The 14,763-nt window shown below is 43.6% G+C and overlaps 1 protein-coding gene across 2 annotated transcripts in view; it reads right to left on the reverse strand.

Moving 5' to 3' along the window:
- KLHL6 (kelch like family member 6) overlaps positions 1-14,133 on the reverse strand; it is a 30,534-nt gene extending 16,401 nt beyond the window's left edge. For both annotated transcript variants that reach the window (XM_045029376.1, XM_045029377.1), the window contains exons 1-3: positions 13,849-14,133; positions 7,913-8,078; positions 1,429-1,878 (exon numbers count right to left, since the gene is read on the reverse strand). In XM_045029376.1, the coding sequence (XP_044885311.1) occupies positions 1,429-1,878; positions 7,913-8,078; positions 13,849-14,108 (876 nt within the window). In that variant the 5' untranslated portion in view covers positions 14,109-14,133. The remainder of the gene's footprint in view (positions 1-1,428; positions 1,879-7,912; positions 8,079-13,848) is intronic.
- Between the last annotated feature and the right edge of the window lie 630 nt (positions 14,134-14,763).

Genomic DNA, 14,763 nt, shown 5'->3' on the forward strand with positions numbered 1-14,763 from the left:
CTGGGCTGAGTTGGGCTGGAACAGGGTATGGGACTGCGGATTGCAGGTTAGGCACACGCGTATGTCACAGAGTCCTGTACTAATGAATAGGCTATACAGACTAATGTTCAGGATTCTGTCCCTGAGATCAAACCTGTGTTTTTCACAGCAAGTTTTTCCTTTCCTAAAAGGTTCCCTGGTAACTAATAAAGGCAGACACTGCACCTTCTCACACCCACACTGAAATTCTTGAATGCCTTTGTCTAGCTGGCCCTATGCATGGAACCAGGATCAGTTCAGAGCAAATTTGAATAGCGGCCCTGCACTTGAGCCTTTTTTGTACTATAAAGACAGCTAGCACTGCTTGAGCAGATGTGCTACACGCTCTGATCAGCAGAAGGGTATACAGCACACACATGTACAGCAGCAGGTTTTTTAAAAGTTACCAGAATCATTACTTGATTCATATGGCCCCCATCCCAAGTATACAGGCAGAGTACAGCACGCTATGAATGGGAATCACGTCACCCAACACTAAACAAAGCCATCTTTGAGGTGGAGCACATGAGTCAGACTACATCCATAACATCACACAACCGTTATTTAGGAGGGGATGTGAAGAATAACATACTCAAGAGGTGCTGTCTGGATGGAGGATATGAGTGAAGGCCTGAGCAGACGGTCATACACATCTCAAGAACACGGGATGCTTTAACAAACCCAGCTCATATGTATCTCCAGTCAGGCTGTTCCTCCTCTCTTATATTGTAATAGCTCCTACATTCTAAGGCCAGAGGGGAGCATTATTATCATCCAGTATGACCTGCTGCATAACCCAGACCAGATCATTTCACCCAGGAATTCCTGCATCAAAGCCATAACAATTTTATTGACAATTGAACCTTTGGGCTCAACAGTACAACTGCAAAGTGAGTATATTTTAGAAGGGAAAGTAGACATAGATAACTGTTTATGCAGGTATGGTACTGCTTACCCTAAGTGACCCACTGGAATGCTTAGCAGTATTTGATGTTATAGATGATTTTAAATAAGAAAGTAATGTCCAAAGTACTACCTTTGATTTGCCTTTTTACTAGGGAACACATCAAGGAATATTGATTAACCTTAGTTTGATATTAGACAGAATTGCGTGCGAGGGGTTCTCTCTCTCCTTTCAGAGATTCATGAACATTTTCTTAAATGCTTTTATGTTAAAATAAGCTGTCTGGAAACCTCTCAGATTTCACAGTTAAATCTCCAGGGTAACTGATCATGATTATCTTATTTTTCAGAAGTACTAATTTGTGAACCTATCTTGTAAATATCTTTTTTCACCTCCAAAATTCATGCTGAGTTCTGTGTCTGTCAATCTGAAATATTCCTTAATTAGAATTGGTTCAGCCCCCCCCCCCACCCCCTGTTTACTAAGTATTTTCATTTGTTACTTACCTCATTGCCTGACAGATGGTACATTCTTGCTTCTTGAAGCAGAGGGAAGACATCAGGACACTGTCTAATGAGTTGATCGGCTTCAACTGTCTCTACAAAATACCAAGGGTCCAGAAGGGGTAGTCGGACGTTCTCAAGAACGTAGGGTAGGAGAGGAAACCGTTCAGATTCTTTGTATCTAACCCAGTTCATAACAGTCTCAAAAACCTGTGCCTCGTCGGTGACATAGAGGTCATCGCTCTTTAGCGTGTTGTAGAGAACGTCAGCGGGGATCTCCAGAAATTCCTCACAGTGCAGCACTTGAGCGAAGTTCTGGATAATGTAGCTCTGAACTTGCTGCTTCAGCTTCTCCAGAGAATGAGTGTCGGCCAGCCTCAGAATCCCAACACAGTTTTCCGGATGGAGGGCTTCAGTGAGGAAACTGGCACAAGCATCCACCATCCGCAGAAACTACAGACACAAGGAGCATGTAAGGTACTGTACAGTTGTTATATATTTGTATTGTGGTAGCGTGGGGGAGCCCCAGTTAAGGGCCAGGCCCCACTTGTGATAGACATTGGACAAACACAAAACAAAGAGAGATTCTTGCCCTCAAAAGCTTGCAACCTGAGTATAAAACACTAGATAATATACAGTTACAGACAGACTGATGAGCACAAGGAAAGAATGAGACAATACAGTATGACAAGCAGTGATCTCAGGCAACGCACCAGCAGCCTAACCAATGCCCAGTTTTTTTGTAGGCATCATAACAAAAGAGACTTTTAAGGAGGATAATCAAAGGTAGCAAATATGGCCCTTGGTACCACAGAATTTGGGCACCTAATAGTCATGAGTGGAGTTTATTCCCACAACACTTTTGTGATGTAGGAAAGTATTTATCCATATTGTGGATGGGGAACTGAAGCACAGAGTACATTAAGTGATTTGCCCAAGGTCACACAGGGAGTCTGTGGCTCACCCAGGAATTAAACCTGAGTCTCATGAGTGCCAGTCCAGGGCCCTATCCATTAGATCATCCTTCCTGCCCTTATCATTGTTTATTTACTTGGTGAATATGCTTGGTGAGCGGCTAATGATTTAAATCAGGCGCAGACAACACAGCTTGGACCTATGAGATACAAAAATGGATGCTTTAGAGACTAGTGTTCTGAAGTACTGAGTGCGGACAACTCCAGTTAAAGCTGGTGGAAACTGCTGGTGCTCACCACCTCTGAAAATCCAGGCCCATGTGAGTTTGGAGGGAGATTTGAATGGACAGAAGGTGGTCAATTGGCTCACAGGGAGAGGGAGAGAATTCCAGGCATTGTTAGTGGCATAGGAGAAGGATATAAATAGGGCCTCTGAGTCATGGGGGGGAGAGAGATGGAACTCCTGTGAGAGTAACACATCCCCTGCTGATCCAGTTCTATCACTTTTGTGGTGGTTTGGTGATGAGGCCATCAAATTAAACATCTCTTGGGACTACAGACCATATCTAGGTGGAGGAAGCCATACAGTATTTGGACTTTATTTGACAGTGTTTCATGAGGCATTAAAAAAGTCTGCAGTGGGACAGATTCTGATCTCAGTTACGCCCATGGAGTACATAAAAACATAAGAATGGCCATACTGGGTCAGACCAAAGGTCCATCTAGCCCAGTATCCTGTCTTCTGACAGTGGCAAATGCCAGGTGCCCCAGAAGAATGAACAGAAAAGGTAATCATCAAGTGATCCATGTCCTGTCACCCATTCCCAGCTTCTGGCAAACAGGCGAGGGACACCATCCTGCCCATCCTGGCTAATACCCATTGATGGACCAATCCTCCATGAATGTATCTAGTTCTTTTTTGAACCCCTATTATAGTCTTGGCCTTTACAATATCCTCTGGCAAAGAGTTCCATAGGTTAACTGTGCGTTGTGTGAAGAAATACTTCCTTTTATTTGCTTTAAACCTGCTGCCTATTAATTTCATTTGGTAACCCCTAGTTCTTCTGTTATGAGGAGTAAATAACACTTCCTTATTTACCACCATTATTCAGAAACTGCTGTTTGTTTTACAGCAGTGCTTTCATATGGGCTTCCTCTCCTACCTGGCTTCAGCTCTGTTTTAACCATGCAAGAATCATTGTAATTTAAAGGGACACTGTCAAATTGAAGAGTTTTAAATTGATTAATTAAAAATAAATTCCTGTTTCCAAGAGAGCGCCCTTTAAATAATATGCCCTGATTTTTTTTTTTAATTTTAAAAAATGTGTCGGGGTTTCTCTGCTTCCTTGCTGATGTTCTGAAGGGACTTTTCAGGGAGGGAAAAATAGATGGGGCCAAAGAACAACACTAGCAGATGTTCCTCAGGTCCCCACCTTCCCCAGCACACTTGTGCCTGCCTGATTAACAGCAGCGCCACCATCACTGAGGGCATGTCTATACCTAAAACGCTACAGCGGCACAGCTGCAGCATTTCAGTGTAGAAACCACAGTGACGGGAGGGGATCTCCCATTGTTGTAGTGAATCCACCTCCCTGAGAGGTGGTAACTACTACGTTGACAGAAGAATTCTTCCATCAACCTAGCGCTGTCTACACCGGGGGTTAGGCTGCATCTCTCAGGGGTGTGGATTTTTCAGTGTACATTTTCAGTGTAGACCAGCTCTGAGTTCCTTCTAGGATCTTCACAGTCTTTGGGAGTGGAAACATTTGTCTTGCGCTGCCCCACCCCCAAACTCCTGTTGCTCCCTTTGCAGGAGGCTTGGGAAAGAAAAGCATGTCTCCTCAGCCTCCCCTCCCACCAAAAAATTGTAATTGCGTCCTGGCCCCATCCAAGAATAAAGAGGGCTCCCTGATCCACCCTGTCTCCATTGCTGTCCAGCCACAAGCAGAGGTCTGGGAAGTAAAGAAGGGGGTTCTCCCAGTCACCACCTTCCCTGACTCCTGTTGCTCCTCGCAGGGGTCCCAAGAAAAGGAGTCACCTTCCTGATCCTAAGCTCAGAAATGGTAGCAGCTCTGCTCCTTCTTACTGGTAAAACCTCCACTTGGGCTGTGTTTACACTAGACTTCTGTGAGAAATTCCCCACCATTCCTGCCACCAGTTCCTCTCTGCCAGTTGGAGAGTTAGTGCAGTTGAGTCTCCCAGGGCTGCAGGCATTTCAGTGGCTACCAACACCCTGCTTACATTAGTACTCCCACCATTGCTGCCTTTGCAGGGAAACTTTTGTCCAATAATCTTAGTCGTGGGGAGGTCTTGCTAGGTCCATGGAAGAGCAAGCTTGTGAGCTCCCCCAGCACTGTGCAAGGGAGCTCCCTTTTCAGGCCAGAGTGAGCATGATGTCATCTTGCTGGTGGATGAGACGGGAAGCAAGACTAAACATCAGCAAAACAGTGACCTTGACTTACAAAATAGGCTGTCAAATGCACAGAGTAGATGCCCTGAGGAAAACACTAACCTCTTAGTGTTGTCATTGCAACAGATTTAAAAAACATCAGACAGAAATACAATTTTCTTCTTGACATTGTCCCTTTAAATCAAAAGAATGATTCCAGAAATAAAGCATCAGAATTGCTATGATGGATGCATTTTGACTTTTGCTAATTACCATTACATTAGGGCCCCAATCCTGTAATCCCCATATCCACTGACTACAATGTGAGCAAGATTAGTCTCCGGGTGATTAGCTCAACAAATGGACAACCCTTTCTGAGCACAAGTGATTGCAAGTAACCCCTCATGCTTTGCTTTTTCTTGCATTGCTGATTTAAAAGGGGAGTAGCTCCCTGGTATTTAACATTTTTCTAGTAAGAATGAAGTGCAGAAAAGACAAATAAAAGGAGATGTTATGAATAATTAAAAGTAGTATCCTCATTTTTTTTTCTATTTAATGGCAATGATTGGCCATTTTAACTTTATTGTTCTCCATTGTAGGGAGCGTTGTATAACTGTAATTGAAGGAGAAAGAGAAGTGAAACACAGTAAACCCACAATTAAATGCAATTATATTTAGATTTATTTAAGTAATCAGGGTAGAATTTCTGGGCAGACCTGTATCCTGTTGACATATGTAGACTGTTTACTAAAGTTGAAAAATGACAGGCATTGGTCACAGATATCTGGTTCCTGTTTTGCATTTACATGTGGTCAAGAGATTAGAGAAACGCAACTGACTAATGAACAGGGCTACATTAAAAATCAAAATACTGTGGTTGTTGCTACAGCTTTTGTTCTAAAAATGTCAGCAGTCTGCTGTGCCACCACTCTAGAGCTCTGTAGCTTCAATGTTACCTTGTCTGTCCCAGTGCTATTGAATTTCTCCATTGGGCTATCACTGTCTATTAATACTAATACTTTCCTCTTATAGTAGTGCTTTCCTCCGAAGATCTCAAAGCACTTTGCAAATACTAATTAATCCTCACAGCCTCCCCCGCTTTCTGCCTCCCATAAGGCAGATAAGTATTATCCCCATTTTATAGATGGGAGAAAACGATGTACAAAGAGGATAAGTGACTTGCCCAAGATTACTCATCAAGTCACCCATACAGCTGGGAAAGAACCTAGAACTCCTGACTCCACAGCCTGTGGGCTAACCACTGAACTATGCTCAGTCTATTTATACGTAGCCTATTAAGTGTAACGTACATATGCTCACAAGTGCACAGAAGTGATGTCAATAGGATGGTCTATATTTTGGTCCTAAAAGGCTCATGAGTGGGTGGAGAGCACTGTTAAGTATACTGTGTGGTTGCATCCATTGACAGAAAGTTGCAGAAGTGTGTGGTGCATATGGGGAAAGCAAATCACACATACGGAATGGAGAAAACTATAAATCTTCAACAGGTCAAAATTATTTGAAGCAGGATTGCCCCCTCCCCATTGCTCCGAACCATGCCATCTGGATTTTGCACCTTCACTTAAGCCTTAATTTTAAAAAAAATCCCACAAAACATCGATTTCCACTTTCTTGGGGACACTGTAGTTCCCCAAGGCTGAGTGGACACCTAGGGTAGTGAGGATGAGGACCACCCTCAGCCACCTCTGCCCTCGGTGACAAGGTTGTTTTCTTTGCTTCTGCACAGCAGCAGCTTCTCTGGCAGCTCCCTGACCACCTCTTAGCTGTTCTGTTGGGAGCAGAAAGGACACCTGCTCTCAGCCCTTCTAACAGAGAGGTGTGATGCATGCTGGGTACAGTGAGGGTGGGAAGAGGCTGGCAGGGGCCCTAAGATCAGTGCTCAATGAGATTGGGTGACAAGGAGCTTTCTATCACAGCATAGAGGGGCAGCTGAGGCTCTGACAGCAACATGCAGATAAAACCACCAGCTGCTCATAGTCCTATAGGTTGCGGTGAGATAAGGGGTAGGGCCTGAGACAGACTTGGAGAGCGAAGAGGTTGTTGCGGGGGCTTGGACCACACCAAAAGAGAGACAAAAAAGTGGCATGTTGTGCAACACATTGTGTTAACCCTCATAAAGAACTGGAGTATTCTCCAGTAATGGTCCAGAACCCATCAGTGTGCAGTAGTGCTACAGCAGGTTTGCAGGATGTAGTAGAATTTCTTATAAAGGCCAGTGCCAGGACCGATACTATCAGTTAAACATTCTAGTTGGGAACTGAGGGTACTACAGTGTTATCCATTCTCAGGATTTTACCACGAGTCTCAGGATATTTGGTGTTTTACTTAAAGCCCCAGCGGATGTAGTCAGGTGACTACATCCAAACCTCGATTTTCAACTTTCATTAAAAAAAAAGTGTCTTGCCCTCGAGGTTTCAGAGTAAAGCCTGAAAACTGATCCTGACAGAGCAAAAAAAAAGAAGAAAAATAGCCCAGCATTTTAAAAAAAAAATGTTCTGATTTTGTAATGCTGGGGGTTTGCAATACTGGAATGCTGAAAACATTCATGGGCCATTCCACTCAGGCCATGGGGTTGGAGGGAAGAGAGAGAGGGACGAGAAGTAAAATTGCCTTTTATTAAAATTAAATTACTTTTTGCTGTGTGGAGGTATTTTCCTAACAAGCACACCTCTCCAGAGTACTGTAAATATCAGCTTCTATTATTCTAAAGTAATTGGTTAATCTCAGTGCACAGAGCTTTATATTTGTGAGATTCATAGATTTTAAGGACAGAAGGGACCATTATGATCATTCTAGACTGACCTGCTGAATAATGTAGCCCATTTATAGATCCGCCTGCATTATGATTAGAATGTAGTCCCACTAAGGGTATAATACCATGAGCTTTCAGGCAGCACATGTCTGAAGCTCTTTGGGACAGGGTCTGTCTTTTTGTTCTGTATTTGTACAGCGCCCAGCACAATAGGGTCCTGGTCTATAGCTGGGGCTCCTAGATGTGACCATGTTACAAATTAATATGAAGCTGAAGATCTCTAATGGGTATGACAAATTAAAGAAGCATGTAGCAATTTGATCATGTGTGCTGAATTGTATCCTCCTGGCAGCAATGACTGAAACAATGTGTTTCCATTAGTCCATGTGCTGAAGGTGCTTTTTCACTAACCTGAAAAAGGCTGGCGGCTTCTAAGACTTTCTGTACATTTTGCTTTGTGATCAGCACCTGGCTTGTATAAGTGTAGTCCAACAGCATCTGCATGGTTTTTGCATCAACTCCTTGAATTATGATTTTTTCTTCATACTTCTCTTTTAAATCATTGCAGAACATGGCCCTGAAACAAGAGCTGTACATTGGTTACCCAAGAAGGACTACGCATTCTGAAAAAATATAGCTACCAGGTTTGAACCTACCAGCATCAATATGCTCTATCAGTGCAGGACCCTTCTGATTGCTTTGTATTTACACAATTAATATTGTAGCAAAATTACAAAGAAAATTCTTTGTCAATTACTTCCATACCATTGTAGTGCTAGATTTTAAAATATATATTTTCATGGTTATTATACAATGGAGCCCAGTTCAGAGACTATCTGATGATAAAAGCATAGAGCTGCTAAAGGGTCACACTGTCTATTCTGTAAAATGTAAAACATACAGTCTGCAGAAATAGACTGAAGCTTTTTTTAAATAGACACTTGATTCAGGAGTAAACTTCTTAAAATAATGGCCTGCAGTGCATCAGAAGGTGAAATGAAATAGACAGAATAGATCTGTTAAATCATAATGGTAATAATGATGATAATACTTTATCTACATTTACCAAAACACTTCACAAACATCAAGGGCTAAATTGTGCCTGGTCCAGGAGGAGAGGACACAAGGAACTTCATCATTTTCCATCCCTGGGAGAGGGACAGGCATCGAGTTAAAGGGCTGGGGGATGGAGGTGGGCCCATGGAACTAAGGAGACAGGTTTATCATTGGGCCAGTGAACTGGCCTCTGCACTAGAGGTGAGGACTCAATGGGCAGCAGGTGTCAGGTGGGAGCCCCATTGATAGCTGCTGTAATCAGCCTCACTCTCCAGCACTAAACCCCAGTCTCATTCACAACCTCTGCCTCGCTCTAACTTCCCATCATATAGTTCCAAACACATATACTCTTACCTCTCAGGAGGCAAATCCCAATCATGGAGTTTGTTGTGGAGTTGAAAAGTCTGTGTGTTGGGATATAAGGGTATGTGGGTGGTAATGAATCTGAATTGTGGTTGGCTTGGTTGTTGTTATTGCCTTAAATGGCAGTTTCCTTAGGTCGTTGATGTTGTTTTTGAAGGGAAAGACACTTGCACAATCTTAATCCTAACAGAGTATTGTGTGAGGGATATAAACCACAGAATTACCTAAGAGCCATCTAGATGCACTTTGCTTCCTCATCGCTGTTTGATGATCATGCACATTTATCTTCCTTTAATTTTTTTATCCATCTTTTATTTTTGATCCTCTCTTCCAGCAGTTTTCTTCTGTAAGGTGAATTTACTACTGGTGAATAGTTTCTCACTCCCATGTAATTCTGGTTTATGGACTTTAAATACCTGCTGATCATCTTGATCTTGGTCTCTGAGTTCAGATATCACTTAGAGGCCATGTGCCAGATTCCAAAGAAGATGCAATCACAACAATAAGATTAGAAGTACCTAACTCTGCTTTCGACTAGAGCCAAAGGAAAACATGTGTGAGTCTCAAATGTAATTCTATCTGCTGTTAACCCTGAATGCCAAATCTTTCTAGATTAGTGAGGACTACATATGGTCAGGGCCGGCTCCAGGGGTTTTGCCACCCCAAGCAGCCAAAAAAAAAGCCGCGATTGCGATCTGCGGCAATTCAGTGGGAGGTCCTTCGCTCCCAGCGGGAGTGAGGGACACTCTGCCAAATTGCCCCCAAATACCTGAAAGTGCTGCCCTGCTCCAGAGTGGCTGTCCCAAGCACCTGCTTGATGAGCTGGTGCCTGGAGCTGGCCCTGCATATGGTGCAATGTTAGGAGGACAGTGTGTCATGAGAAGTGAATAATTGTCTTGAGGGCCAAAGTCTTCATGGCCTGAAAAGGTGTGTGTTTCCGGGGGCATAACAAACATAGATTAGCTATCGCTCTGTAAAACCCTAGTGGATGCAAGGCACTGTAGTTTTTACCTCAAAATACTTAGGTGAAGTGAGCCACAGGCAGGGCCTATGCTGTTGACCTCTCCTAGCTACACTGCAGTAAAAGCGACCTGCACCTTGTCTCCACTGGGATTTTACAGCAAGGTAGCCAACCCACGTTAGTTATCCTGCTGTGTATGGTAGGGAAGACACAGCCTTTGAGCAGAAGGCTTGGGCAGATATGATATTTTAAGGAATGGCCACATTCTCATTTTCACTGCACTGACATCACAGCTATTTAGCATTTTTCTGTTCACTGATTTCTACTATGCCAATCTTTCTCCCATTAAAGTAAATGGCAAAACAGCCATTAACAAGCACAGGAGCAGGAATTAGGCCCTCATTACATCTATATTTTTCACTCTGTCTTGCCATAGTGGGGTGCTGCACTCTGATGAGACTAAATCTGGGGTGCTGCAGGCAGGCAGGCATTTGAGAACAAAAGCAGCCGGCATACACTCCAGAGAGAGGAGTTCTGTACAAAAAGGTAAAGAATTAAAGGGCACATACTGCAAGTGTGGGTGGTGGAAATGCTTCTCATGTGAGTGAGAAACTGTCTGTTGTCCTAGGATGCAGCTGTTCTGTGCCCTCAGTCCTTTATCTCATAGATCTGTGACTGCGGTCTTGTGGTAAGTGGGCTCTGATGGTCAGGGGAGGCACAGCTCTGATCTCACGTACATCATCATTGTGAAACTGGAGTAACTCAGTGGAGTTACAGGGGCTTTCCACTCCCATAGGTGAGTTCAGGACCTTGCTTTTGGATTCTTGCCCCAGCTGTGACACTGTCTCACTGATCTTAGACAAGTTGCTGAACCTTTCTGTACCTGTCCTCTAATCTTTAAAATGGGGGTGGTAATACTTCCCTCATCTGCCTCATGAGGGAGGTGGGCAGGAGACTTGTTCACTGTGTGTGATGTGTGCTGAGACCCTGAGCTGAAAGGCACTGGGCAACACCACATCACTCCTCCCTGAAGGTTATGGGGAGAGTGGGGGAGGAAGGGATGTAACAAAAAGGAGTCCTGGCCTTTCCTATAGCACCCCTACTGTGGCCAGTCTCTTCCCACTTGACTGACAGATGGGAGATATATCCTCAGGCAACTCTGCCTCCCCAACACTTGCAGGGTCAATTGTACCCCCAGGGCAGTAACTTCCACTGGGCCTGGGTAGAGATGAGGAGAAGTTCAGGATCTGTAGATAGTTTGAGCTTCCTGTCTGCTTTGGAGGTTCCAGCTGCGGAGCTCCTGCTCCTCACCCCCTTCCATGCCATTGTCTTCAGGCTCTTCAGGATGGGTCAGGATGGTGCAGAACTCCCCTTTGCGGGATTGAAGGGCTAACATATACCTCAGGATTTGCCTCATAATTACGTGGGGGGATGATTGTAGGTATTTATACATCTGTGTGCATGCATAGATATTGCAGATGTACACATGCAGGAGAAGTGGAGCTTTCATTGGTTGAGCACATGGTTTAAAGTGTGAATGCCTGGATTCTAATCCCCACCATGACCCTGATTTTCTGTATCCTTGGAGAAGTCACTTAATCCAAAATTTTCAGAAGTGGCCACTAAGGAGGGATGCTTCTCTTTTCAGGTGCCCAACCCAGTGAGCCACCAGAGGCCTGACTTTCAGAGGTGCTGAGCCCCGCTCAGAAATAAATGGAGCTTTAGGACTAGGGACATGCCGTGACAGCAACAGTAAGGCATGCAGCAACTCACTTGCATGCCTGAGGCTGTCCAAAATGGCATCTTCCATGCGGCGTGACTTCACATGAATACGGCGCATGCTAGTTCATGTGATGCAGAGGATGCCATTTTGTTCTACAAAGTTGTGTCTTCTATGGGGGCCAGACAGAAGCATCCTGCAGGCCACCCGTGAGACAATGCACTCCTGGTTGGGAATGCAGGGCATACTTGGCAGACATGGATGGCACGCCACTGCTTCGGACTCAGATTTTCAAAAATGGGTGTCTAAAGTAAGGCTTCCAAGTCCAAATTTAGATACCCAGGAAATGGGAGCTGCAGTGTGCCCAGCAATTTTGAATATCAAGCCACTTAGGTGCCTAAATTTGGACTTACAAGTGTAAGATTAAGCACCCATGTTTGAAAACCTTGCCAAATTTTGGGCTTCCCCAACTACAGGGTGCTTCTGAAAATGCTGACCTTAACCTCTGTGGACCTGTTTCTTCACTGCCATGTGCAAATCAGGTGTAAAATGCTGCTCTTCTGATTTGGTGCCCTCTTTGCATCATTAACTTTGCGCAGCAGAAGTGAAGAATTAAGGCATGTTTCAGGATACAGGACTCCATAAGAAGCATTATGTTATGTCTGCTCTTCAATAATAACTGAGGAAGGACTAAAGGTTGATACCTCTGCCTGGCCTCTGCTCAACCCCTGTTTAAAGTGTGAATTTACTATTAATTATTTATATTATGTTAGCACCCAAAATGTGCTAGGCCCTGTACAGACCTAAAGACCCCAATTCAGCATGACAAATCAGTGAAATCCCAGCACAGGAATAATTCTTGAATCTATTTGCTCTCTGCAGACATGCAGCATCCAATGAACCCTTGTGAGATACATCAACAAGGTCTCATAGGCTTTTAGTTTCTTGGGGTATTTGTCATTGCTGTTAACATGACAGCACCCAGCCAGTATCCACCCTCTTTTTATTGAGTCATCTTTGTGACATGTCCCAAAGGGCTGAGGAGGCATCATAGACCCAAGGGGCATTTCATCCTCCCAAAGTCCTCTGCCAACAGCAGGTGACTGGCTGACAGCAATCAGCTGTGTGCTATGCTGACAGCCACTCGTGTTGCACTGGGGCTCACTCTGGCTGGAGGGACCTGTAATCCCCCGATAACACATAATACTTTTTTAACAGTTAACCATTTTCTCAGTTACATTATTTTAATTCATATTTTAATTGTTTGTTTCTCTTCCCTTTTCCATATGGCACTACTTTGAGAAACACTGGGGCACTGCTTTTAGCTGCATGAGTTTCACATGTAAATATTATTTTGTATTATCTTTAGTATCAGATGCCTAAAATAGCACTTCTCTTGTGATCTCTGTGAGTAAAATTTACTAACCTCCATGAAACTGGCACTTCCTACTCATATCACAAATGATCACAGATTTGTTTGCCTCCAGTTTCCATTGTAGTCAGTCAAGAGGCCATCTCAACAGTTTAAAAAAAAAAAAAAAAGTTCCCAGCCATGCAAATGTAAAGGTCTAAATGATGATGGAAAATGTGTGATAACCAATACTGTGTTTCTCCACAAGTCTCAATTTTGTTCCTTCCAGTGAGTAGCATAAAGTGGGCAGTTCTCTGTGGTTTTAAAAGAACTGAAGGTGGAGTCTTTGGGTCTTTTAAAAATTCTTCCACACAGGGGGTTCCCATCTCTCAACTGATTTTACAATAATCCTGGGAAAGACAGGAAATAGGATACGCATCCTCTTTCCTTCTCAGCAGGTTTACAGAATGTGTGCTCTACCTCATAGTAGTGGGGGGGGGGACAACTTCCAGAAATGAAGTCACACTAAAATAAAACTATCCCATGATTGCAGTGACTCTTCCTCTTTGCCTGATACACAGATGCATTCAATGAGGGGTAATCAACAACAATGCTCAGAATATTTGGCTAAGATTTTATTCTTCCATTGCTTCACCCGCCAACTGTTTTCCTTCCGTTTGTCTGTCTCAAGTAGACGTGACAAATGTTGATACATAAAAATCCAGTGTTTGACACTGTTGCTTTCCTAATTTAAACTATCAAAGGAGGTAAAGGAGTTAGGGGTCCAAAACCCACTGAAAGTCAGTAGGAGCTGGGCACCCAACGTTAGGCTCCTTAGAAATTCCCAGACTAAATGTACTGAGTGAAAAAGGCTTTTGTTTTTAAAACTGCCTTACCTGAAATAATTGCTTGCTGCAGCAAGGACCACACGGTGGCAAGAGAATTCCATCCTGTCCACACACAGGATGACGTCTGTGAGAGAGTTTTCCAGCCTGAGGTTCTCCAGGCCATTCTGAAGCACCATAGAGAGCCCAGTGTCATCAAACTTAACCTTGTCACCGCTTGAGACTTCCACAAGTTCCCCCATCTTCCTGGAGCACTCATTGTCCAAAGAGACCAGAGGTTCTTCAGAACTTTTCTCTACCATGTCCCCCATGTTTAAACAAGCACAGTGTCATTCCGTTGGGGCTTCTCTCTAAAAGAGTTCCTAAGCTTCAGATGAGTTACACTGCCGAAGTTAAGCGGATTTCCTGTCCAGGGCTCTCCGCTTATCTACAGCTGTCACACACACATAACAGGAAGCCTTGTACTTTCTCATCCTGTTAACACAAACAAAGGCTGGGGGGGGGTGTCTGTGAATTTCAGGCAGCATCAACATGCTTAGAAAAGACTTAAGATGCTTCTGAATGTGAGAAGATTACAGGTGACTGGGAAGACCTCTCTCCCATCCTGAAACTGGCCCTTTATTATTATTATCCAGATCTACTTATCCAAAATGAAAGGTGCAATTTATGGATACCAGGTCCCATCCACAGGCAGTGAGTGCTGCCAGTGTGAAACTTCTGTTGTCAGACATTAATTCTCACTTTTACAATTATACAGTTTATCATTTTAAATGCTAATACCTGAGCTGCCATTTATAACGTGTTTACTTTATACTCACATATTCAAAAATACCAACTGATGGGTACTGCTGCCCCTCGTTAGGTAATAGATGCTGCACATCAGCAATATTTCATTTTTAGTTTCTATGTGAAGAAGTATTTGAATAAACAAGAGCTATATGGGGCTAGATCCTCAGTCGATGTAAA

The sequence above is a fragment of the Mauremys mutica genome, chromosome 9 (assembly GCF_020497125.1).
Source record: "Mauremys mutica isolate MM-2020 ecotype Southern chromosome 9, ASM2049712v1, whole genome shotgun sequence".
In the NCBI taxonomy this organism is placed as follows: domain Eukaryota; kingdom Metazoa; phylum Chordata; order Testudines; family Geoemydidae; genus Mauremys; species Mauremys mutica.